This window comes from Parambassis ranga, chromosome 13 (assembly GCF_900634625.1).
Source record: "Parambassis ranga chromosome 13, fParRan2.1, whole genome shotgun sequence".
NCBI lineage: Eukaryota > Metazoa > Chordata > Actinopteri > Ambassidae > Parambassis > Parambassis ranga.
Genome location: NC_041033.1, coordinates 16,434,224 through 16,461,921, shown reverse-complemented (window position 1 = coordinate 16,461,921; position 27,698 = coordinate 16,434,224). Strand labels below are relative to the sequence as shown.

Here is a 27,698-nt window from a genome sequence, read left to right as displayed (position 1 = left end):
AATATAACACACGAGCTTAATGCAGACTCATGAATACAATCACTGACTGATAACATCGACATCAAGGAATCTTATCCAGCAAACTCTCCTGCTTCCACTGAAATGAGATCGTTTATTCTCCATGATGCTTTGTGTTTTCTTCTCACTTTAATGCTGACTTTCTCCTTTAGACCAAACATCCTTGTGTATTTGTGGAGTTAACTGTTCGTACAGATGTGACCCTGTGGTGAACTCTCTTGTTAAACAGTTAGGGGGAGTGAGAGCAAAAGGCCATGTGTAACTAAATACAATTTAACATGAAGAACAGAATAAAGGTTTTTTTTATGAGCCATTTCACTATACGTGACAAATCAATACATTACACGCCGGTCAGAGTAACGTTGATCACAGAGCAAACAACTCTTCCACAATATTTTGTGGCGCAGGCACGCACTCAGAAGTCTAGGGTTCAAGTCCCCCTGACACCAGGAGCTCTTTTGTTTTCACCCAGGATTAGGTTTCCGTTTTAATTGCCATTGGATTTAGCTTAACATACTACAGTATTAAAAACAAGGAAAGTGGTTTTGGTGAAGATCCTATTATGACATATTTTTCATGGTAAACCATTTCTCTCGTGCAGTCGCGGTTTTTGGCTACTATCAGGACGAACACACATGTTCTGTCTTCAAGGACTGAAATGTCAATGTTTTGTTATGTTTTCCTGGTGAGGACAGGCTGCTGGCAGCCTTTTTATATGGAGTATTTGTAGAGCTGTGACGGGTGAGCGTATGAGCTGCACCCTGTGGAGATGTAATGTTTTTTTCTTTGTACAAGGCTCTAAACATGTTTATTTCTGCTGTAAAGCTGGACATTTAAAAATGTAGAGGAGTCGAGGGTGATTGAATCACTTTTGGAGGCAGCCTCATGCGGCCACTTGTGTAGGGACAGTTTTTGGCTCTTCATTTCTCAGGTACAGAAGTTACTGTATGAGTAACAGTAATCAAACAAGCACAGTGTACATAAACTCTGTAATACCTCAGGCTGTGCCTGTTGCTGTTTTTTTCATTTGTTTAAAAAAACACCCTTCACTGAGTTTATAGCTGACAATATGACTGTAAATGGGAATGATACTTCAAAAACTGCTTACTTACAATGAGTGATACAGTTTTGCTTTTAGATTCTAAGGTGGTTTTTCTGCCTGTCCCGGATGAGATTATTTATATGATTTTATGTTGTGTATTTATTTTTTCATTTATTTCTTTAAATTTATTATCAGTTCAACAAAAGGCTTGAGTTATTAGATGATAGATGTACTATTCCCTGGGGGTGAAATGTTAATAATATTTAGAAGTTAAGGCTATGAGAGTTATGAGATTAGACACACATTTACACATTTTTTTTATTAAATAAATAATACACATTAGTCATAGCACTCTCCTCCCTCTACTGACCTGACGTGCCAGTTTTACCAGTTCAGACCAGAACTTTTTTTCACAGCTTTTTCAACAAGTCAAATCAGCCCCTTGTCTGTCTCTTCTCGCCCCCTCTGCCCGGGTTACATTCACCGAGGTAATAACTTTTTTTTTGCAGAATTTCATTGTACCCGGTGTGTAATGACAATTAAGATCATTAATTGATTCATGTGTATTGATCATCTTATTTTGAAGCTTCGCAGGGAGACTGTTATTTTTTTCCCCATGACCACCCGCTGGCGCTTGAGGCAAAATCAATCGGTTGCCACGGACTATCTAACTGCAGCAGCGCCCCCACCAGCGGGTGGCGCCCTATAGGGGACCGCCTATTGTCTCCTCTGCAGTCAATAATCCCATTATTCACTTCAGTCACAATAATGCATTTTAATTGCATGTATACACTTCCTAATCGGTGCTCTTTGGCGTAGAAGGTACTGAAAGCTCCAACAGAAACACGCTGTACATCACTTCTCTTCACCTGAACCTGCGCCCTGGAGATGTTTAGGCGCCGCTGACAGCAGGTGCCGCTGACAGGGTCACTTTTAAACGCCGCCCTAACGGAGGAGGCAGCGACTCAGTGGACGGGAAACTTCAGGAGGTTACTTCACTGCCTCGATATACTGTCTGTTACAAGCTGTTTAAATATAGGATTTCCCCTGTGCGGATGACACACTTGACCAATTGCGCCGCACAGGACTCTGATGGATGATTTGAATTCAGCGATCCTCTCTGGGGTAGCTGTGGTACAGTACAGTAGGTAGTTGTAGAAAAGGGTCTGTGCGTCTGTGTGTGTGTGCGCGCGTGTTTGTGTGAATGTGCACTCCTAGAATAGAAAGCCAAAGGAAGAAGAAGAAGAAGGAGAAGACGAAGAACAACAAGGAGAGAGAGGCGGGATCGGTTTGCGCCTTGCTGAAATCCAGGGTGAAGCAAATAGATCATCTGTACCAGATCGATCAGCAGTTCGCGCTCCCTTTGTGGATTTGATGGATGTTTGATCAGTGGATGTGATGCCCATATATATTATCGACCGAAAATTTCCCGACATATCTGGTAAGTGGCTCACGCACCTCGAGCGCTTCTTTTTTAACGCGGTGCCATCTGTGTGCGTCGGTGCCTCGGCGCGCGTGCGCGCGTATGTATGTGTATGTGTCGTGCGTGTGTACGCATTATTTTTGCGCATGCACGTGCGCGCACACGGGTTGGTGACACGGGGCAGCGTGCACCAGTTGATCATGCCAACCACCCCCCTCCTCCTCCTCCTCCTCCTCCTCCAACCCCCCCAGTGGAGTTCCCGACGTGCAACAGGAGATGAGGAGCTGACACGCATGTAGCTGCGTCTTGCTGGGTTGCGAAGCAGTGTGTGTGTGCTGCAGATGAATATTTTTATCAGTAGAGTTTAACACGTTGATGAATTTGGTGCTATCAGAACACACTGATGGGTATCCTCTCAGCTCACTGTGTGGTGTTGGCTCCAGCTGTATGGGGGCTGCTGATGTTGCAGTAAGTTTGGTGTTATATCCCTTTAAAAGTTATTTTCACTATTACATTACTACTGTAGATCAGTTGATTACATTTTTAGAACCGAGGTTAGGCTCCAATTTAGCTCCAAATGAAAAGGACAGTTCTTTAATTTCCCTTTAAAAATATCAATTTTAATATCAAGATGCAGCGTGGTGCACAGTTTAGGGACATAAAAACAGAAGGCGGCCTCACGGGTACTTTTATGGAAGGCTTTCAGGGAAGGCAATTTAAGAGGTGGACTTAATTTCAGCTAGATCACAGCACCTTTGGGCATCAAGAGTCTTCTCACCAAAATGATTTTAGTCTTCAGTGTGCAGCTATAGCCCCAGTGCTGAAAGTCATCTCCCATAGAAGGTGTTATTTTAAGTTAAACTAGGCCACATTCTGTATAGTTACTTAAAACTGGGTACCTTGCTCACATGGATGTTGCTACTGCAGTAGCATGTTGACCTGTCTTTGTTTCTGTGTGTGCACGCCGGAGATTTCAAGTGTCTCAATGAATGATGGGTTTAATTTTGAGGGAGTTTGTAAGGGCTCAAAAGACACAGGGGCTGTTTATGTTCCAGATATATCATGAAAGACAGACAGAGCAGAGAGAAATGGAGAGTTTTGACTTGCTTGTAGTCCTTTCATAAACCATTATCTTAAAAATGCAGACGCAGCAGCACACACACACAAACGCACACACCTTTCAAAACACATGCAGAGTCAATCCTGCATCTGGAGGTGTAACATTAAACATAGGCGTTCCTATCTCTCTTCCTCACAGAATAAACATCCTTAAAATTACCAGTGCATACACAAACAGTGCTAAGGCAGAACGTAAACAAGGATAACCCACCTATACATGTGTACATTTCTAAGTTCCAAAGAAATCTGACAGTAAGTGTGAATAATAGTACATGAGAGAGGCAAAGACTAAATGCTCCCTGAGCCCATCATACCTAACATGCCTCAGCACACTGAGAGGGAGTCACTTAAACATGATTTAGGACCACTCTGCCTTGTTCTTTTTTTTTGCACATTCTTTCACTCTGTCTTTTTGTCCCTTTTCCTTTTTTACATCTGGTCCCCACACTGCTGTAGTAAATTGTATGACCCACGGTGATGTCTGGCAAGCTGTACATAGTGTTGGTGTGTAGTCAGATATAAGCAGCTCGAAGGGAGCTGTGGTCTGTGTGTACAATAATGGCTAATAATCAGGTTGGATAATGAGTGTAACCTGGGAAGTTTACTTTACATTAGGCTGTCATGAAGAATAATGAGAGGGGATTTGACATTCAGGAAGACTGTGGTTATGTGTGATAAGTGTGTGTGTGTGAACACACTGCACAGATGCATGTTAGTAGCTGTCTGTTCACTCAAAGAAAGCTATGAGACTTTGTGTCTTTTAGTCTCGCAGCGCTCTCATCTCAGAGAGACCCACCCATCTGCACAGGCACCTCATGACACTGGCTTGTAAAAGTGTGTGTGTGTGTGTGTGAGCATGGTTTTGGATGAGTGTTTGTGTGCAGCCACTGCATGAATGTGTGTGTGTCTTTGTGCCGTTGTTAAAGGATTAAGGATTAATTGCCTTCAGAGATAGACTTAACTGCTTGCTACATGAACTTTGTAAAGTTCTCCCTTGGCCCCTGAGAGGAAAACAACAGTTTATGGTGAAGAGCAGAAGAAAGGCCGTGATTGTTTTTTTTGTTCTTCAGAAGTGTGTTTTTTTTGTTGTTGTTGTTGTTGTTGTCTGGAGTGTACAGTCACTAGGGTAAGAACCTGCATTGCTCTCACCTTTTGCTCTAAGACTGAAGACTTTTTTATTGTTTTCTTAAAGCATTCTTATCGCTTCCATGTGTCTTTCATCTCCAATGCACTCAGTTTCTTTATTCTATTCATTAAAATGATAATATTTTCTTTAATATGTCAAAATTAGTTTTTCCACTTTTGGCTAACCTGCCAAAATTCTCACATTTGAAATGCTGCCTTATGTCCTGAGGACTTCAAAGACGTATTGATTATCTGAACTGAATTTCAAGCGATGCTGACAGCTCCGAATGCTCAAAGATTTTTATAAGATTGGTAGAAAAAGGAACAAAATAATAATGTTTCCAAACTTCTGTGTGATCTAAATTCCTTTCTTTTCTTCTGATTGGAGCTGCTCATCAATTCTTTATGCATGATGGTTTTAATTAATTCATTAACTGATAAACAAAAAACAGCCAGCCACAATTTCTCAGAGGTCGATGTCAGATCGTTATTTTTCCTCTGCAACCAATAATAGAAAAACTAAGCCACAGCTAACAAAAAAAATATTTTAAAAGGAAACTTCCCAAACTCAAATGTTTGTTTTTCTGCAGTACTTTTAGTTATGCAGTTAGTTATTACTTTGGTGCGAGTTTTGTAGTGACATGTGCTTTCTCTCCAATATAATGGCAGTAGATGGTACTTAGGTTGTGGTGTTGAAGGATCAGAGAATCCAAGAATGAGAAACTCAATACCAACACCACTTTCCCAACATCAAAAAAGTCCACAGACCTTCTCCCATGAAGGAAGCTCAAAAACTGAAATTGCTCAACAAAGTCTGTGGATTTTTTATTTTCTGTTAAGGAACAGAGTCATGGTTTCTGGAGGGAGACATTGCTACTGAGTTTTTTGTATTGTATTTGTCCTTGCTTTGAGCGTAATCTAAGTGCCATTTAAATTCATCATACTTGGAGAGTAGGTAGAAATCTGGACGCAAAGCACAGCAGGCTGTAGAAAAAATGTGGGGCATACTGTTGCTTTAAAGAATCTGCAAACCATATAGAGGACCATTAGTTAGCAAGTACAACCCCTCTGACTAGTCCTCTGTCCCTCTCCATCTGCCCCCAGGTGAGTCGATACAGCTGGCAGCTGAAGGAGGAGACCTGAGAATGACAGAGACCAACACCCCCAAGTCGGCTAAGAAGCCCCGCTGGACCTCCCTGGAGATCGGCCTCATTACCATTGTCTCCTTGCTCTTCATCGTCATTGTCGCCCTCATCATCCTCTTTGCAACACAGAAGACTGGTGAGTGCTTTAAAAACAGAGGCCTCAAGCAGATAATGAGAAGCATTAGAAACTCTTAAGTAGCTCAGAGAAAAAAAAAGGTTTTCTTTTAATATTTGTCACACAAAGATTGTCAAAAACCAGTGTGATCAAAAGGAGAACATGTCTACAGCCAACGGAGTGACACTTTTTCTTGTCATATTAAATTCAGAGCTAAATAATGGACTGCCCATCTTTTCTAACTGGGATCATGGTTAATGGTGAGAGGACTGAAAAGGAGCACTTTGTTCATGTGATAGAAGACACTTGAGCTTCATGCTTTTAAAAGCACAGAGCGAAAGTACAGCTAGTCAGGCTGAAAGAAGAAAACAGTGAGAAAGGTGGAGTGTTTCCAAATCTGTGCACCTCAGAAAGCACTGTGATATTTCAAATGTGACACTTCTGTATAAATAATGAAGACTTTTGTAATGTGTACTCTGCAATTCACCTAATGAGACATGGATCATGTGTTATGGACACTTACAGAAATCCCCCTTTTCCCTGCCATGGGAACGGAACCTTCTCCAAATCAATGTCACTATAACTATCTCATAGATGACAGTTTATATAGGACATAGAACTAAATTTTTCAAGCACAACCTATTAAATATCTAAAGTACAAATTAACCTTAAAAATAAGCAGCTTATTTACAGATCTATAGATTATTGATTGACAGATAAAGCAGAACAGGCTGAGAATGCAAAAAAAAGGTTGTCATATGCTTAATAAATGTTTAAGCTGCCCTGTCAGGAAAAAAATAAAGTTGAATGGCTTGTGTTTGTGTGTGCACTCAGACGTGTTGACATCTTGTGCATTCACATACAAAGCATCAAGGTGTGTATTTCAGTTTCAAGAAGCAGTTTTCTTGTGTCAGAACACGTTATATTGTCTTTGATTAACACTTGGCACCTAAATTGTCCCTGACAGAGCGAGCGCAACACTTCTAAATAGTTTCAGGTTAAACGTGCAAGAAGACGAAATGAAAAGAAATCAAAGTAGATGTGAAAGAATGAGATTTTGACATAATGACTGATGGCTGCAAAGAACCCACTGAGTGATGATTTGTTTTGCATTTTCCTGCAGATGAAATCTGCACCACAGCCGACTGCACGCAGTCAGGTAAGCAGCGAGTTTGAGTGAGTGAGTGTGTATGTGTGTGTGTGTGAGTGTGTCTGTGTGCGTGTGCCCTGTTTATTGTCTCATTCTGAAGGCTTTGATTTTTCTCAGAGGAAGACGAAATGGGAAAACAGAGACTGCTGCAGGGATTTCAGGCATACTCACAGAAAATAGCCACTTCAACTATGAATATATTTTCAACAAGTCAAAACAATGATCACACACACACACACACACATTGCTGCTGATTAGCAGAAAGATGTTGCAAAGGGTTACTGTTCCTGCTAGATCCCCTCTAAAGAAATGTTCCTGAGAAACTGGTCATATATATATATAAAGCATAGATATATTCTGTGTGTGCAACATGTGTCCAGAGTGAAAACATTTCTCTATCCAACTTTTGCTATGGGGCTTTAAAAAACGTAACTGTAAGCCCGGCCTGACCTCATGACTGCAGTTATGAGCTGAGATCTCTTTTTTTTTGTACCACACCACCAGCATTCCTTCCAGTGGACTGATATAGGCCAACATTTCTTTTCTTAACCTTTTAAGAAAATAGACCCTCTACCCCATCCAGGTTTCTCAATATAAAATCATAATAGCTTTATTTTCTTTGGATTTTTAACATTCACAAGAGAAACCATTTATATTTAATGAAACATTATAAATTAACAATTTCTAACTATACCTCAAGTTTCCGGCAACAGATGCTAATTCATTTCTGATGCATTTTTGGAAAAGCCGGTGTCCCAGTTCAGTCAGTTTTGACAGACAAGCTTGTCACAAGAGATCTCTGAGCTGCATCGTGTAATTTAAAAAAACTTCACATATTTCCAGTACAGCTCTGAAATGAACCCTATCACTGTCATTGAACTGTTTTATCTTCACCATTGGCTGTTTTTTTCTGTGTAAAAGAGCTGTCTTTAAAAGCAAGACATTGGATTTTAAAAGGTGCTTGAGCGCTGCAGCATGTTATTTCTTGCTACTAGAACAGCATGTAGTATTTTGGTCTGCATCCAAGGCTTTAGGTGGTCTGTAATCTCAAAGGCGCTTTTCTCCAGGTTGTTCAGTGAAAGGAGCCCTGGCTCTTCTTCCTCTGTTCTCTTCAATTTGCTTCTTTTTCATAAAGGAACAGTCCAACATTTGTAGCAGTTTAAGAAGCTTCTTTGCTTCAGTGCGGATCAGATATGTAACACCCATAGCAGATTTTTTTGCTGCATTGAGCCTGCAGCTGGTTAGTTTAATTTGGAATACAGCTAGCTGGGCTCTGTCCAATTAAAAGCACCTCTACCTCACTAATTAGTGTGTGTTTTTAATCACAGCTGTTTAATCCACAAAATATTGGAAGTGTTAAACTGAACTATTAAGCTTTATACAGCTGCCAAACCTTCAAAGTGACAATTTTACAGGCAGTGAAATTTCTAGTATTTATGAACATATCTTGTGTCTGAATGAATACACTGTGGTTATTTTAACTGTGTTGTCCAGAAAAGGACCCACTGCCATGGTAGACAAGAAAATGGCAGTGAAGCTTGTTGCATGCTTGTAGCCTGCCTGCTAAACTACGCTAACCAGCGACTAGTTGCATACTTAAACAACTCCGAGCAACATTGATATTCTCATCTAACAATGAGTCAGAAGGATATTTACCAAAAACTGGGACATGTCAGCTTTCAATAACTTCAGCTCCTCTTGCTCTAGTTTCTTTGATACTGTAACTCCACTTGCACTAATCTCTTGAGGTTCTGTAGGTATTTCCTTCAGTTTATTCCCTCTCTGTCCATACAGCATCTCGGCTCATTGAGAACATGGATGCCAGCGTGGACCCTTGTGACAACTTTTACCAGTATGCCTGTGGAGGTTGGCTTAAAAAGAACATCATCCCAGAGACCAGCTCTAGATACAGCACCTTTGACATCTTAAGAGATGAACTGGAAGTCATCCTAAAAGGTTAGACCCCCACAAACATACCTACACACCACACACAGAAAACACACTATACATATTCTATGATTAGGGGCTGTAAGTCACTGTATGTCTTTCTGAGAACAGTCTGTATCAGTTGCTTGAGAATATGATATAAAGAGGACTGTGCTTCAGGGACTGCAACTCTATAGATATCACAGATGCTGTGAAAGCTTGGCTTCAGTTCTACCATGTGAGCTGGGACTTTGTCAACAGAGTTGGCATTAGAAGTGTGTGTGTGTGTGTGGACATGGAGTTCAGGCTGCTTTCAAAAGATGTCAGCACATGCCATAGTGAGAGGGATCTTAATTGCAAGTCTTGATGTGTGTGTATATGAGTGTGTGTGTCAGGTGATTTGCCAGCTTTCAGCAGGCATTTGAGTCTTGTTACTGTCCTTGTGGTTCTGTTGATACAGAGAGGGTCATGTTACGCTGCTATGTACACGAATGTGTGTGTGTGTACAAAGGTGTTTGACGGCTCAAGTTGCCTGTGAGAAGGCTGGTCAAGTCCCGAGGAGTAGGGGGTGCTAAATCTTAATGGGGTACAAACTTTCCATGGACAGCCCAAAACTCTTCATCCACTATAAATTTACAATTTATATGCCAGTACCCTTCACTATAATAAAAGACAGTGTGGAGTGGCTGCAGGAGAAACCGAGTGATTCAGAGAGCTGAGAGAGATTGATCCTTAGTGGAAAAGGAAAACCGGGGTTTAAAAGTGCAGCTTGTCTACTGAACTCTGATAATTTGCACCAGCCTTGAGCATTTCATCTGTCCAATCTTGATGGAAAAACACACACTTTGTGTCTCTGGACAAAGTGTCTTTTCTTTTACATTCTGCCTTTGTGTTTGCCGTTAATGACATGCAGATTGTGATGGAAACTCGAGGACTCAATAGAGGGAGGGAGAAGGATGAAGGGTCTTGAAAGTCTTAAGACTTACCAGAGGAAAACATAGTTGACCATAAAAGTTCACCACCACCTTAAACCTCACTAAATGCAAGTCATATTGATATTGTTCTGTACCTAGGTTTATAGCTATGTTATCTGTAAGATCACAAAGACCTAGGGCAGGTTTATCCCAGGGATGGTAACACAACATAAAGTACTTTTGTACACAAACAGTTGTTGAAATCAGGAATATAGAAAATTCCTTTGCACAGACTGGTGCAAATGGTTGTGGAAATGGACAAAAAATATGTAAGATGTGCAGTCTTTAATACTAATTAATTCAACTGTGACATCCTTACAAATAAACCACACATTTGGCTGACCATCACCTAATCCAAGAATTACATCTGGAGGTACTGCCTGATTAAGACATTATTTAAGAAACCTTTATTATTACTTTATTAGTCCCACAATGGGGAAATTGCTTAAGGCAGCCCAGCAAAGAGTGCCATACACCAGTGAGTACACTGGAGGCTATGCAGGTGCCTTGCCCAAGGACACACAACAGTGACTAGGGAGGAGTTAGGATCGACCCACCAACCTTCCGGTTATTGGACAACCCTGCTATACCACTGAAAAATCACACCCAAAATCATAATTCCCATACCGGGAGTTGTACCCGGGCCGCCTGGGTGAAAACCAGGAATCCTAACCGCTAGACCATATGGGATGATATGACCATATCAAAAAAAAATGCACTCAAAGTTTTTAATCTGCTTTGATAACTCAGCTTTAAGAAAGGCTTACATTTTGTTTTAAAATACTTTCTCTGCACTAAAATCTGGAAATGAAAGTGTCTGATGTCTTCAAAGACATTAGATTTACATTATATCATTTATTTGTCTATCTCTGTTAAGTAGCGTGATTAGTATCTTCTTATTAAGCTCTTAAATCTTCAGCAGCCCTCACTATTCTCACTTTCCTTTTACTTTTTGATAGATCAATACAACATTTGTTAGCCTTCAGCGATTGCTTGTTTTTTTTTTCTACGTCTTCTCTTTGGAAGATATTTGCAGGGGTAAAAAGTGCATGGGTGTTCACCTAGTGGAGTGAAATGATACAAGCCAATGACTGAAATTCGGAGTTATTTTTTAACCGTGATTTACCTCACCATGAGACAATCTGGAGTACAGCAAGTGAAACTTATATAAATTAGCTTAGAGACAAAACAATGCATATGCACTTTCTGCACATTGCTGCTGAACGACACATCCCTTCTGTTCTGTTTTCCATGGCACTTTTAACACCCATAAAATTCACACACAGGGGGGAAAAGAAAAATAAACATCGCTTGACAAGGACCCATTTTAGCCATTTTGTTACAGTATGTGCAATTACGTATTTAGCATGTCTCTGTGTGAGTTTGTTGCGTCATTGCGCACTTTGTTGTATTTTTACTGCAATTAAGTCAGTGCTCTACAGTGTTATCGGTTGTATTCTGAAGAAAAAGGAAAGAAGGGGGAAACACAAACAAACCATGGAACTAAACCTTGGACAAAGTGCAAGGGTCGATGTTTCGGAATCATTGACTTAATTGCTCTAAATGCTGTTTTTACCACAGAAAGGAATGGAACAGAAAATAACTGGTCCTAATCATTTGACAATAAGACCCTACAACCCTACATGAGTTGTGCTCATTCCTGCAGTCAGAGTTGGAATGTTTTCAGGCTCTACTGTATACACACATGTTCAGATTTACCTCGTCTGCGCCCCTCTGTGCAGGATATGTGTGTTTACAGGGAAATAAAATACAGTATATTCAAGTTGATAATAAGACCCATGTGCATTCTCCTTGAAGACTCTAAGGGGCTCTAAAATCTTCCTTAATGACGGATTTGTGTTGAGCACAGACAGCAGGAGGTCGTAGCAGATTTGTGACCTCTACTCCGTAAGTGCCATCAAACATGCGACCTCTGATCCCAGGGCTGGTGCTGGCTGGGTTACCACCACCTACTGACGGACAGATCCTGTTCCTGTCAACAGCTGAGGGGCCTGGAAACACCTGGACACTGCAGCGCTCTAGGCTGCATGACAGCAATAAAAAAAAAGGAAAAAAAGCTGCACGCATGTGTATGTGTGTGAATAGCTGTGTGGATTTGCGGTTGCTTGTAAATGCCTCAGATTGTTCTCTGTTGTCGTAAAAGGCCATAAATGATTCATAATGAGGATCTGCGCCCTGGTTGTGACCACAGCGGTGTGTGTGTGCGAGTCTGTCTGTGCTCTGTTTTCCACGTCCCCTCCACTCAGGTGTGGCATACTGTGCAATAATTTGCCCAATTGACCATGAGGGTTTTAATTACTGACTAGTTTGTTCCAGGAAGTGGAGGGAGAGGAGTACAACATGCAGAACAGGGAAAAAAGAAAGGATTTTTATCCAAATTGAAAAAAAGAATAAGGTGAAATGAAAGACAAAAGGTGAAAGAGAGAGGTGGTGAGATACACAGAAGGCAGAAGGGCTTTGACGTAAAGTGAGAAAACTTCTATAGCCAGAGGATGAAGGTATACTGAGAAGTGCTTTGAGGATAGGTCAGGAAATGTGAAACAGCATGTGGTACTCGTCTCCAAGCTAAGCCCTATGTGCGTACATCCATCTGTGCATGAGGGTGTGCGTGTGAGTTATGAGTGTGAGCTGCTCTGCTGTATTAAATGAAGTGCTTCTTGCATGACTTGAGGTCAAAATCTCACTTTACAGCATGAAATAAAAAAAGGAGCGACGCAGCAAATGTAGCTTAATGTTTCATGCAGAATTTGAGCGTGTCAGTGGAAAGTTGTGAGGTAGCCGTGACATCAGAAATGATGTTTTCCCGCTGTCATGCCGAAGAGACTGAATGTCTGTGTTTTTCCCGCAATAACAATGATTGAAATAGAAAGGATATCAAACAATACTGACCAAAATAAGACCTTTGAGATAAATGGTCTGTTCACATGACCTTTTCATATCAAAATTCCTGTCAAACCATTGCACAACCCAATAAATATGCTATTTCTCATAAACATATCAAATAAAGATAGCAGAGTAGAAGTTTGGGGCCAAGTTAAATAATATGAATATTAATGCAGTAATTCTTAGCCAACAAAAATTTAGTGTATAAAAAAAAAATAATCCTGAATTGAATGTGTTTTTGCCAGCTAGGATGCTTATGAATACCAGGAAAGAGTTTAGACCTCCACTAAGGTAATAACCTCCTGTGTCAGCTGTTCCAGTGCCAACTCTGCACTGGGCACATGACAGAGCACTTATACACTGGCCAAAGGGCATTTTGACTAACAAAAACTGACCAGAAATTGTCTATGGAATGGATGGGACTTTGAGTGCTTTGATTTATAATATAACACACACTCATCGCACATAAACAGCGTAATTTACCTAGAGTGTTAACCCAATTCTACACTTTAACCAGGACACCGGAGTTTGCATTGCACTTTTACTTTGTTTTTATTGTACTTATTTGGTTTAATTTAGGCACCAAAATGACACGGTTTGGTTAAAAAGAAATTATGGTTTGTGTTTCAAATGGACCCTTTCACAATGTTTAACACATAACATAACCGTTTCTCTGCCCCCTTTTTGGCTACTATAGTGACGAGTACAGACTCATGTATATGACCACAAGAGGTCGCATAGCTGAGCACATGTCATGCTGCAGCAACCACTGCAATGAATTTACATTGCAATATTTTTTAAATTTAAAAAGTTTTGAGTGTGTTAAGTTTGATTAACCTAACACTTGCAGGGTGACTGAACTTCTTAAACTGACACAGCACATGAGTCCTTAGCTGAGAACTGTTCTTTCAGTGATAGGAGACCTTACTTACTGAGGTCTGATACAAAACGCCCCGAGGGCTACTGTGGAAATATGGCGGACTTTGAGGGTGTTACTTGAATGGTCCTTGATGCTGGCTTCAGAAGTGCCATTTTTTATGGCTTGCAGGGAAACAACTTTTGTCCTGATTTTACAGCCACTATATATCCTGAAGGGTGCTACAGCTGGGTGAACACCGTCGCTGTTGTTGTTTTAAATACGACACTGTCAAAGCAGAACTCTTCCAAAATATCAATTGAAGGATGCTAATCTACAAAAACAACAGAAAACAATATGACAATAAACCAAGTACTTCAAAGAGGTTTTAATGGGCTATTGTACTTGTTGTGTGAGAACATTTAAAGACAATTTATTTTGTGAGAAATGTTTCCATACAATGGTCTTATTATGCGTGCAAAAGTTTACTGAAGTGACTCATCACTCTCAAACGGCGTCAGCACATTTCAGTTTTGACTTCATTTACAGCTCCTGCTTGTAGTACATCCCAAATATATTCATCATAATCATACAGTGGGAGCAGCTCTACAAACACTTCAAGTGAAATATCTCGTGGAATGAGAAGCAGTGAGGGATATAATGGCAAAGCTGAGAGGAGAAACTCAAAATTCGGATTCTGTGTCATGCTGAGCGGTTTGGTTCAAATTGATGTGATGTCTCAAACAAACATCAGGTGGCATAAAATCCATTCTCAAATAAATCCAAATGCACACGCATGGTGCCGGAGAGAGACAGCATGCGAGTGTGTGTGTGTGAGACGGAGAGAGGGAGACAGAAAGGGTAAGCCTTTGCTGTGGTTAAACATTAGCACCAGGCAGTCAGTAATCCAATCACACACACATGATCTGTGCCCTTTTGCAGGAAGCGCCCTGTGAAGGGTCTCTATCTCAGGACTTCATTACAATTAAATGAGCACATAAATAGTGCACACATGGTAATGAGAAAATGGGAGGATTAGAAAAATGAAAGGCTAGAAAGAGGTTGAAGTGAAACGCAGTCAGGCAAGAAGTGAAACGAGTTGAAATATGGGATGTGAAGTGCAGAGAAAATGAAAAAAAAAATCATCATAAAAGATGGTGAATTATGACTAAACTACACAGTCTAGACTTCAAAAAATATCTGGACAGAGGTTTTATTCAGCATGTTCAATTTGAAATAATGTAATGGATACCACTTTATGGATTCAAGTGGCTTTAGGAGTAGGGTTACGTCAATACTGAAAGAGCTGTGTGGGATATACTGCAGCTGTTTTAACACTTTGCTCCAATTGCTCAACAGTAATTGGACACAGAACTATATGTTGCTTTGGCAGCGTTGTGTCATCTCAGAGATTGATTGCAGGTTGAGTTGAGTCTAATAGAGGTGACAGATTGGAGGCCAACAATAAAGCAAAGCGATACATTGGAGTTCACAAACTCCAGGTAATCCTCAAAAACAAAAAGCCAGGTTAGAGTTTGATAAAAAAAAAAAGGTTTTTTGTTTGTTTTACGTCACAGGAATCAAACTCTATCAAAAATGATTGCAAAAAGGAAGTCTGGAGTATAAAAGGAGCAGCTGCACATCGTCTTATCTGTCAAACAGTGGTGGGTTTGTTATTTCTTGGGCATGCCTGGCATATATTGATGATATCACTGTTCATGAAAGCAACTGATTGAATGCAGAGATAGAATTCTGTGTGCTTGAATTCATTCAAACATATCACTACTTATATTTACGCTAAGACACGGAATACAAGTTCCTGATCCCAGTCGGATTGAGCTGGATTAACTAGAGTACAAGAGAAACAAGCTGATGGTAGCTGCTCGAGGGCATCAAATACTTAACCTCCTATATATCCCAGACAGTTCATTCAATATTAATGTAAACCCGTTCAACAAATAGCGGAAACACACAAATGTATTTTTTTTTATGAACTGTGGATATTAATACAAGAAAAGAAGACAAGATGGCCCAGTTTCTCACTGCATTTAAAGACTGATTGATCACAGTGGCACGTCAAGGATGTCCCATGCATTGTGAAAACTGCATAATCACATTAATCTCTTACAAAATTCTTCACTTAACACTATTAAACTTGGCATTCTTGGTTGGAGTTATTACTTCAATCAACACTGCTGTTTCTTCCTTTTAAAGATGCTCAACATATTCTCAATCAGTGGATGAAAATGGCCACTCAAAGGTTGTTGCTCCTTATATTGCCATGACGATCAAGGAAAGCTGCTCTTCTTCTTTAGAGTAGGTGTTTCTTAGTGTCAAAGGTCAGTAACAAAGTCTCCCTATCCACAGATCATCCAGACATGTCCTCTGTTGTTTCTATTCATTAGCTTAGCTTATGCTGAAAAGCAGCTTCACTGAAGAATGTTGCATTGAAAGGTGTTTGGGACTGCACAGACACCAGTAGATTCAAATGTCTGCTTTCTGCTACTGCCGCCTTTTAAAATGCTGCCCTTTACTACTACTTGCCAATAGTCTGAACAAAATACATTTATCTGTGAATTCATTTGTGTTTCAGATCACTCACACAGTTCACAGTTCAGCGATCTCTCTTCATTTGCTGGAAATAAGAATGGTTTGCATGCCTCCACCAGAACATTTCTTATGTTTATATTCAGAAAGATGTTTCCTCATTCCTATTCTGCATGACAACACAAATATCTGTCCTATTCATGAAGAATGATCGGTTCTAATTACGATTGCCTGGCAACCAAATTATTTAACCTGGTTGAGATGTTAGAGAAATAAACCATCAGCAGAACTTGTTAATTTTGTTGTCTTAACTGCTAATATGTGACTGACATAATAACATGGAACATAGAGTCCATTCATTTATTTCAAATTGAATTTATAAATGCAGAGTAAAACTGTCCACTTACATAAGATGACAGACAGTAGAATAGATTTTCCATAATTTACTAAGAAAAAAGTAAAAGGATGTGAGATAAAATAGGATTAGATAAATAAAGACAAATGTTAACCTTTTACTACATACAGTACTCCATTCATTAAAGCTGTTTTTTATTGTGATTGATCTGATGGTCTGGCCCCCAAACTATAAAGAAATAGAGACCAAAAAAAAATCTAATTTCCTCTGTCTTTATCTTTTGATTCCAACTCACAGTGACATGAGTGATGGACTCAGGGGAGAGTTTCCTGTCAGCTGCCTGTGTAATTTAAGATCCATCCGCTTTGCCGTATTGATCCCGGTCTTTCATTCATATGTGCAGTTTGACGGTGTGTATGTGTGGATGCAACATTTATAAGATAACTTTATAATTGACAGAGAATACCGAAGTCACGCTGAGATGTGTGACAGCTTGTCAAAGTCAAAAGGTTCTTCGAGTAATAGGATAACACATTGGAGGGTTTCCTTTTAATTAGCAGTTTTTCTATTGTAAATGTATCACTTTGAAAAATGTGCTTATATTTATTGAGATAAAGATGAGATGCCACAAACAGCTTTTAAGATGAAGATTTGTTGTTTTCAGTAAAAAGGTAGTTTGCTAAAGTATGCTTCTAAAGTTACATACTGATGTGAAATTTAATGCAAAGAAGCAAAATAGCTTTCTGCACATAACGTCTTCCCGATGGTCTGAGACATGACTTGTTTGTAACCCAGAAAAAAGCAATATGTAAGTGGCAAAGATTGCAGTTCCCGAAATAGCTACATGAGGCTGGCTCTAAACATGAGTCAATTCTCTTTTGCCCCCATTAAAAAATGCTCAAAAACAAACAAAAACTCTGCATTAGGTCGTGCCAAAATGTCATCTGTCATCACTCAAAACTTCAAAACCTTCTGCCTCTTAGGAATCACATATGTGACATTGATGACTTGTTTTCCTAAACTTAGCCTAGTAGTTATGGTGCCCAGTGTCATCTTAACTTCCGTTCAAAGATACACATGACAAAATCTATAAATTAAGACAGCGCTGCTGATGGTTTTACAGCATGCGCATTGTTTCTAAGTTGTCACTTGTGTTTTGCTGTAGTTATGGAGTAGTAGTAGTAGTAGTTCTTTTGTGAAAAGGTCATAGCAATTAAATAAAGAGGTGTTTGTTTCAAATAACAAAAGTTATGTTTAAAAACAGGCACAGGCACAGCTGTACCTGTTTAAAAATTTATTGCACTTCAAACAAAATAAATATATATCATAGAATTTTAGTCGACTAAATCCACGGCAGATTTAGTCGACTAAAATTCTTTGATATTTAAAAAATTTTGATGACTAAAATGTGACTAAAATCAAATGACATTTTAGTCACAAGAGTAAAATAAAAACTAAATCAGAAATTGCTGCCAAAATTAACACTGATGGTGCCTAAACCAAAATAAGATAATATAAAACTTTATTAATCCTGAAGGAAATTCTTTTGCCAGAGGTATCAAGTTACATTAAATATAAGAGTAAGTGTCAATAAAAATCCAAGAAATACAGTAAGCAGTATGACTGAGCACAATATATGTTGCATGGCTGTAATATAGAGATCAAAGGTGCTAAGTAAATACAAATAGAGACCAGTGGAGGAAATGACATTGGTACAGGAAAATAGTGACTGACACGACCCAGTTTAGTCTATTTCTTTACTACCTCTACAGCCTGCACATGTGTAAACAATCACAGATGTTGTTTTGAGTGTCTCTGGTAATCAGGTGGAAACGGAAGAGAATTTATCTGAGTGAACACTAGTGGAACAGAGGAAGGATTAGTTTCAGACATGTTGAGATATGCCTGTATTGGTCTTGTGTTTTGTCTACGGAGCTAAACGCCACAGGCAAATGTTCCTTAATCCTGGTTTTTTGTATTCGTTTAAGACACATATTATACAGTGCAGACACTGTTTACACAGCTTGACTTGACTAGCCAACATGGTGGATGTCAACAAGTGAGAGATTTGTGAGGTCGGAGAAGAAGCGCATTCTGAAATGTTCAGCTGGCTCATAGTGGTGATTTACTCCAATTTTCTGGAGTGACATTAGAAACACTACAGCAGACAAAGCTACAGCTCTCAATTCAATCCCCTAATACTAATGCATAATTCTGAAATGTTTACATAAGCACATGATAATGAATTCATAAGACACCTTCAGTATACATCAGATGCAATAATATGTGATATAAATGTAAATGTACATAGGTTCCTAATGACATACATTTCCAAAATGTGAAACCATAAAGGCTTTTTCCCATTCTCCTAAATTGTCATAAACAATAACAAAAGCAATCATGAGCTCAGCCATTAGCATACATTTTGCATGTAGTCAAAGTTTATTACAAACTTAGACTTGAAAGAGATTTACATCATGTATTATTCATCACATAGCCCTTATAAAGCAACCAACACAGTTAATGAATAAGAAATCCAAAGGCTGTGGAAAAGCAGCACCCGAAACCAGGAAAAATGACAAAACAATTTCAGTCTAAGGGTCAAGAATGAGCTGTCAACCCCAAAGGAAAACTAATTCATCTTGTATAAAAATGACATATTTTTTTTAAATGATGATTTATTCATCATATTTATCCTCAGTGTCCTGGAATCATTACCAGGTGTTATGGATTCCTCATGTCACATCAAAAACTGTGTGCTGTAAATCAGGAACTAACATGCTAAAGAGACTTTAGTGGGATTTGAGCTAACAATTCCTCACAGATAGAGCCATGACAAACCAGCAGCTGAACCTGAGATACCGTTTTAGTAGGAGTTCTCATTTCCAACGACAGAGGCCACAGACAACGGTCTACCTGATAACAATACACTTACAGTCACAGCGGTTTGCAGAAAAGACTAAAATCAGTGTGTGGGTGTGAGATTGAACCCTGATGATGTGAAAAAGTATTTAAGCTCATCCCTATGTTTCCAGCTGCTGTGAAGTGACGGGAGCTCCTGGAGGAGTAGTTACACTTTAAAGCTTACAATATGCACCTCAGTGCCTCAAGGCATCATAGGAGATTGTGTTCCGGTCCCATTGTCCTCCCCCTCAGTTGTGTAGGTTTACACCTCAACACTTATCACTCATTTTGATTAGCTGTCTACCCTGAAACACTCTCTAGCCTGAGGCTGAGCTAACTGGCTTCCATGTGCCCACAACAGGTGTTGAAGAGGCAATGAACGCAGGCAATAAACCGAGCAATGGTGTTCACTCTTGTTCCTAAAATGACCTTTTACTGCCACACCTTCAGCTTTTGTTGCTCCTTGATTTCTTTCTACCTCGCTCTCAAGCCGTGACCTCCATCCTCTCACTAGCATCACCGTTCTCTGACAAGCTCATTTACAGCATTAAAATATTCATTGCATGTTGCCACTCTAATTTGTGGTTTACACGACAGCTATGACCTCTACAACAAATAACACAAATATTCTTAATCAGCCAAACACAGAGATTAATTGCAGTGCAGCTTAAAGATAATTAGTGTTTAATTATTTATCCAATCCTTCAAAGTGAAGACTGGACTTGCACAGTAAGAAGGGCAACTGTTGTACCAGCTGTTATGCTTTTTTACTATTCCTGGTTTATCAATGGTTTACAGATGTGGTGTTATATAGCCATAGAAAATGTTCCAAAAGGTTACAGCGAGTAGGCATGTGTGTTTATTGTAAAGTTATGGTAACTGTGACACTCCAGTCACATTAGTTGTGTTGTACAACATCTTCAGTAACTCCATCTGTTTTTATTGACATTCATTCAGCTTTGACTGACGTCTTCTACTGCTTTTCTGACTGTGCCAACATAATAGGCAATTGTGTTTTATAGAGATATAGTCTTTTAAATACTATGTTTACATTTCAGTGTAAAAAAAGTGAAAGTCAGCCAGTAGACACGAAAATGAAGCCTCACTAAGACAACAATAAAGCCTTATTTGATCTCTGCAAACCTGTAATATCTGCATAGGAGTATTATTTTTTTTATTATTGTTATTATTATGCAAACCTCAATATGTATCTGTCATGGGAAAAATGTTACGGTTTCCTTTTTGCTATTTGAATAATGACCTATTGACTGTTTTGTCATTGTTTGCTTTCTGCTGTCAGAGTCTGAAATTATGCGGTTATTTTTTTTACTGGTGCTGTCTGACAACATGCCTTAATTGAAAATGATTATATGCATCTGGACTGCAGATGGATTCTGTTTTGAAGTGCACTGTACAGTACCTCAGGTTATATTCACTTTTTTTTCTTCCCCTTTTCTCTCAGTCCACAGGTGCCTACATTCCTCCTTTATCTTTGTTCCCTTCATACTTTTCTGTGTTTCTCTGCTCTATTCGTAGGTGTCCTTGAAAAAACAGTGGGGGAAGCTGATGCTCTCAACAAAGCTAAGACCCTTTACAAGTCCTGCACCAATGAGAGTGAGTCACAAAGCGTAAGATGTTAACACCCTATTGTTATGAAGTGAACTTTGTTGTTTTTATTACAGTTACCGAAGGTTATGTGACTCTCCTTCAGCTTATGTTATTGTCAAGTGATCATGAAACATGTCATAACAATGTGTGTGAGTCATTAGCTGAGGTAAGGAATACTTGTCCTCAGTACACAGAACAAATAACTGCTTGCTTCAAAAGCATGTTGCCTTTAAGTGACATCAATGAAATCCCCATAGTGAAATAGAGTAATTAGGTCTGGCTAAGTATGACTAATGACAGTGTTTTCTTCCTTGTTGGGTTTAAATAATGAAAACTTGTTTATATTTCTGCTTAATTTTAGGTCTGATTGAGCTCAGAGGAGGGACTCCTCTGCTCGACATGCTGCCTGATATGTTTGAGTGGCCCATAGCTGTGGATAACTGGGAGACCAACTATGGTAGATAATTATTGTTTTGTGTGTGATGGCATGTCTTTCGTTTCTTTCTCTTTTTTCACTCTTCTCTGTATGTTTTGCTCACTCAGGAAAAACCTGGAGGTTGGAGGACATCATCGCCAAGTTGAATGAGAAATATGGAACTCAGCTCTTGGTTAACTTTTTTGTCGGCACTGATGACAGAGACTCCAACTCACATATAATTCATGTAGGTGTCCACACTGCCCACCAAAAAAAAAGAGTGAAAACTTTTTTTTTTTTTTTTTTAAATTTGCCTTACATAAACTCACATGTATTCTTGTTTCTCTCCCATTGTCAGTTTGACCAGCAGACAAACCTTGGCCTCTTGTCCAGAGATTACTACGCCTGCACGGGTCCCTATGCAGAGGTAAGCTGACATGGACACACTGTGGTATTATAATTATGGCCCTGGCTCCGGCACACAGCATGTGTTCATTTGGGCCAGTTCCACTGTGTCTGTGTTCCATGTCCCCTGGAGTTTATTCCAGGAAACATGATGCCAAACAAATGACGAGGGCATCAGCTGAAACATCTCTACATATTTTTTTTTGTGTACACCTACACGCTTGTGCAAGCAAGTGTGTGTGTATAACAAACAGAAACTTGCTCTGAGGCAGTAACCAGTGATTAAAACCAAAACAGAAAATTTGGTGGCGCCTCAATCTAGACCATATGTGTGTGATTGGAGCAGACATCCTCCTGCTCTGGTTTTACTTTACCGTCTCACCGTCGAAAGTTCATTGCAGAGAACTTTCAACACTTCGCTCGAGGCTAATCGAGGCCTCATCGTCCGTGTGTGTGTCTGTGCACGATGTCAGCTCCAGTTTTGTTCATTGGTTAACTTTAAACTCATGAAAAAGTGTGTGTTTGACAGGCATGCCGAGCCTACGAGCAGTTTATGATTGACCTGGCTAAGCTGATCCGCACAGACCGGAACCTGGAAATCAATGAAACGCACATCAGGGAGGAGGTGACACGAATCATGGACTTTGAGAGGGACATTGCCAATGTAAGGATACTTTACATTTTTTTTTTACAGCAGAAACCACTATCTGTGATAGTGCTTCTTCTAAAAGTGCACTCATTGTTCTATGAAAGCTGCTGGATGGAGACTTTGTTTTCCAGTAGTAACAATGCATACCTTAGCTTCTATGTTTTATCTTTTGTCTTTGATCTTCTAGCTTCTGCCTTCTAGCTTTTAGCGTCAAACATCACAAGGCTTTTTGTTTGCAGGACGCCCTTCCTGTCATCCATTTGTAGCCCAAACCCCTCTCCTCACTGCGTGTTTATTGCTCCACTCTGATGCAGCTGCTGCCTAAAACAAGCTGTTAACCATCCTGATCCTAACACAACAACTCCTCTCAGCCATCAGACAGGTTTCCACACTCCACCTTTGTCGTTCTGAGCTGGTCTGCTTAGCGCTGTTCACTGCCATGCTTCACTTCCCCTCTACGCAGGCTGCTGGCTTTTACAAGGCAGTCACACTGCTCAAGTTTTGACATTTACAGACCTGAAGCCTCCTGGGATGCCAAATATGTTTGATGCTTCTGGACCTGCACTGTAATTGTACGCATGTGTCAGGAAACAGGAGGGTTGTGACAGCATTCTTGATTTTCAGCCTCTCTTTCTGTTTTGCTCTTTCTAAGGCTACTGATACTCCAGAGGACCGTAACAACCCAGTGTTGCTTTACAACAAGATGGAACTTGGGGACCTAAACGCCAACTTCACCCTTGAGGTTGAATCTCGGGTAAAAAACTGTCTGTCACAATATGTTGCTTCTGTTTCATCCCACTTCCAGTACCTCATGTTTATTTACTCGTCCTGTAGGTATTTGACTGGAGTTACTTCACAGCCAAGATAATGGATACTGTCAACATCAGCGTTCCTGACACAGAGAAGGTCATAAATTACTCCCCCAACTATTACAAACGACTCAACCTTATCTTGGCCAAATACACCAAGAGGTGTGTGTACTCATATAACTCTGTATGTTTGATGGTGTATTCTTTTTCTTTTTTTGTGGGAGCAGCTTCTGATCTATTAGAAATATATATCATAGCTTTGGACATGCTTTCTGTATCTCTTCTCAGGGATCTGCAGAACTACTTGGTGTGGCGCTTTGCAATGAACATGGTGGTAGGCTTGAGCAGAACTTACAGAGACACCAGGAAAGCTTTTCGCAAGGTACGCAGAACCCAGATGCTGTCTTTATCTGCTCATAAATGAACAAATGTAACACATACCGACAGAGGAAAATCAAAGCATTGATGGAGGAGTTGAAGGTGGAATCCATGATCTAACCTGACCGGACTTGTACTACTAACATAATCAGCCTACACACTCTAACATAACACTGTTAGCACCTGAATGAGTACACAATTCCACTTAAACAGAGGACATCACAGGCTGAATACCCTTGGGTGTCTGTCCTGAATGCAAGGTCTGAACAGGGGCTTTGTTTTTTTCATATACAAACGCAAGGATGTTTTATAAAGGGTTTGTCAAATCTGGTCATCAAATACCACGCTATACATGCTTTTTGCTGTTTTTATTGCTCAGGCACAGGTACAGTGTTTACTATAGTCATAATCCTACTATAACATGGGCACTGTGCCGCAGTACAGAGGCGACATCCTCCAGCTTTGAAGGAGTGGCCTTTGAATACCTCAAAGTTCACATCAAGCGTTGTTGAGTGAGACGGTCTGCCCCAGAGAGGATTTCCTATTTGTACACTCAGCTGTCACAAAGTTCTGCACTTTTGCAGCTGCAGTTGATCCAAAGTTACATTTGTGGCGACCAACCTTCAAAGAGCACGGCGAACCATGGGACAGGTTTGCTATAATAAAAGATTCACCTGTGAGATCCCCTGTGACCGAAACTATCCCAGAGAAAAGAAAAAGGTGCATTTTTCTGACAAATTTTAAGGAGCTTTCTAAATAATATAGCCTTGTGCCACTATGATGCAATCCGTCAAATACAGCCTTCGAGGAATGCATGCCTTGAAATGAGACATAACCTGAATCTAAGCAATGGGAACGTCAGTGGGGTTTCAGGCTGTCATGAACCAAAAGCCTTGTTTTGAGAAGATAAAAGAGCTGTTCACTTTATATTACATATTTGCCGAGATAACACAGATCTGGCGATATGACATAAAACTGTGCACGTTCTTCATGAACACAAACACCAATTTGCATAGTTTTCCTCTTTAATATTATCATTTCCCTTTTGTCCTATTTGTAGTCCTATGTGTACTTGCGATGCATAATGGTAATGCTGTAAAGAATTGCCACGGGACTCTTTAACAATGCACTGACAACTTTATCCTGCATCTCTAATTGATATGCGCATTGTTGCTTTCCCCGCAGGCTCTATATGGTACGACGTCAGAGGCAGCAGTGTGGCGTCAGTGTGCACTGTATGTGAATACCAACATGGAAAACGCTGTAGGACGGCTTTATGTGCAGGAAGCCTTTTCTGAAAAGAGCAAAGAACTGGTCAGTATTAAGCTTTTTTTAGAAGATCAGATAATATTTATGCAGGGAAAAACGCTATTACACACAGATTTTGCTTACTGAATTAAATGCTATGCTTTTATGTGTATTGACTTTTAGAAGTATATCTGTAAAGCATCACAAAAACAGCGTGGGTGTTTATGTATTCAGTTATTCATGCATACAGTGTGAAAACATGTGTTTCAGGCAAACTGAGTGTGTTTGTTAAGGCTTAAGCACTGAACATAATGGGCACAACACCAGGGTAAAAGTTTTCTGCATAAATGTTTATTGAAACAGATGAATAAATGAATGAAGTGCATATACCAAGCAGCCTAAAGGTACTTCTGCAGAAAGGTGGAGAGTGAAAGAAAGCTGAACAATGCATCTACCGATATGTGCTCAGACATCAGCATCTGTGTTTGTCAATCAGCTAATCAAGTTGGAGCTGGAGACAGGAAACACTAACACAGGCTATAACACCATTTTTCTGGCATTGTATCTTTACTACAACAATGCACTTTTTGCTGGCACCAACTAGAAGCGGCTGCACAAGGTGTCCTTGTTATCATGATCACACCACCCACAGTGTAACCCATGTGTGCGTTTGTGGGTATTTTGCGTGTGTGTGGCTGTGTGGATCTGTCTGTCTCAGATATCGTAAATCTCTTTCATCTTCTGGACCTCTGCCCACTCTAGAATGTGAGGCTCACATCCAACTATGTGCTAGTGCATGTGTGTATGTGAAAAATGAAACATAGCCCCTTGAGTATGCAAGTACACATCACCACCCATGCAGGCCTACTCAAATGCATGCCCAAACTAATGTGTGTAAGTTGACCTGCAGCTGGCGCACACTCCTCACAATACTCACATAGTGACCATCTTTAAGCCACACAGATATATTTCAGATATGGTGAGAGTGGAACGTACTTGAATACATTGACAGAAGTAATATACTTGCACAGAATAATTCTTTCATTTTACCCACTAGAAAATTTAGCACATTTTTTCCAACATAGTCCCTCAGATAGTCTTCAATAGATCAGTGGTCAATAGATTAAGTTTAACATCTGGATCACTTCTTTGTTGAAGTTGTGGTCTGAGATAGTCTGACAGTACCAGATCAGGTAAAGGTGGGCCAACTCTAAATTCATGGAGCAGCCATCACAAGTGTGGACTTGTGGTTTGGTGCGTTGTCCTGGTGGAAGAGCTCTCCTCTTGTCAGCTTCCTAATCGTAATCTTCTTGACTTTTCTTCTGTATCTTTCTCAGAGATCAGTGTAGTAGGCCAAGAGTGATCCATCAGCAGCTTCCGCTTTTGCATGCCCTTAAAACAGGTTCCCAAATTAGGGCGGTGACATTTGGGTGTTTCCTCTGTTTGATGGCTGGGAAGGAGTTGGGCCAAGTCTTACCCACAGTTAAAAAACTGAGCGATTTTCACCATATGTTGCAACAAATAAGCTTCTCATTAGGCCCAAAGACTTTTAAGTCCAGGGTGCTAACGTACTTTTTTTGTTGTTGGACACTAAATAGACTTGTTCTTCAGCAATATGCCACACTCTGTTATCCACTGATCTGTCAAGTCCTGGGACTGGTCAACGGTCTCCTGTGCTACAGTGACCACACTTCCAGGTTGGCACCAGTCTTCGATAGAACTGTGAATGATTGGTCAATAAGAATCTTTTAGTCCCACCGATGATACAACACAGCCACTTCAATATAACATGCACACTTCACATGATGTTATGCACTAACATAACCTGGATTTAATCATAAAAACAAGCCTGCAAGCAGGTTGTGTAGGACTACACATCAACAGAAGGGCCCACTTGTATTTTTCTCCATTTTCTGAAATGCAGCTGGTTAACAATCCTAAATTATTGCTTTGTTACCTAAAAAGTACACACAACACAATCTCAAATTTGCTAAAATGATTTTTAGAAAAGTCAGTTTGGGGAACAGCTCAGCGTGCCCTCGGTGTGGACATGCAGCGTGTTAGTGAGGGGCCTGCTGATGTGATGAGACACTGGGATGCCTCTGTCTGCTCTCTGCGGTCTGTGGTTAGAGGGATTTGAAGAGGTGACCTTCACTGTCGCTGCAGTTTTTAACTTTTCTTTTTACTTCACTTCCAGTCTTTTATTGGTTTTGGCTTTGTGAATTATTCAAATTGTGTTTTTATTTTCGTCAAGAACAAAATAAGAAAATAGCTTCTTATGTGTGACGGTACAGTGTGTGGCATGCTCACTATTATCCCATCATGTGGCGACAGTCAGTCTGTCTCACTGTTGCAGCAACATTCTTGTAAATATTGTAACTGAAGAGGACTAGATTAAAGAAATCTAAAACTTGCACCACAGGTTGCCTTTGAAAACGCACGGTTTGATGTGGACTTTGGAACACTTGCTGTTTAAATATGCATATAAAAATAGAAAATGTCATTATTTTGACACAACTATAGCTTTGAAAATGTGGTACATTAAGACATTATGTTAACAGAAAAATATTTGTTCAGTGGCAC

General features: G+C 40.0%; 1 protein-coding gene and 1 non-coding gene across 3 annotated transcripts in view; one reads left to right on the top strand and one right to left on the bottom strand.

Annotated features, from left to right (window-relative positions):
- Positions 1-1,849: 1,849 nt before the first annotated feature.
- The window catches only part of LOC114444497 (neprilysin-like), a 33,224-nt gene continuing 7,375 nt past the window's right edge, over positions 1,850-27,698 (top strand). Inside the window, exons 1-13 of one of the 2 annotated variants that reach the window (XM_028419105.1) lie at positions 1,850-2,501; positions 5,832-6,008; positions 7,111-7,146; positions 8,932-9,093; positions 21,140-21,217; positions 21,573-21,668; positions 21,755-21,873; positions 21,985-22,053; positions 22,561-22,695; positions 23,333-23,434; positions 23,515-23,651; positions 23,778-23,871; positions 25,053-25,181. In XM_028419105.1, the coding sequence (XP_028274906.1) occupies positions 2,459-2,501; positions 5,832-6,008; positions 7,111-7,146; positions 8,932-9,093; positions 21,140-21,217; positions 21,573-21,668; positions 21,755-21,873; positions 21,985-22,053; positions 22,561-22,695; positions 23,333-23,434; positions 23,515-23,651; positions 23,778-23,871; positions 25,053-25,181 (1,377 nt within the window). In that variant the 5' untranslated portion in view covers positions 1,850-2,458. Of the gene's footprint in view, positions 2,502-4,531; positions 4,729-5,831; positions 6,009-7,110; positions 7,147-8,931; positions 9,094-21,139; positions 21,218-21,572; positions 21,669-21,754; positions 21,874-21,984; positions 22,054-22,560; positions 22,696-23,332; positions 23,435-23,514; positions 23,652-23,777; positions 23,872-25,052; positions 25,182-27,698 lie in introns of those variants that run through there. The other variant, XM_028419106.1, reaches the window with a different exon arrangement.
- trnae-uuc (transfer RNA glutamic acid (anticodon UUC)) lies at positions 10,656-10,727 on the bottom strand. Its single transcript has one exon. It is a non-coding gene; the product is annotated as a tRNA-Glu (tRNA).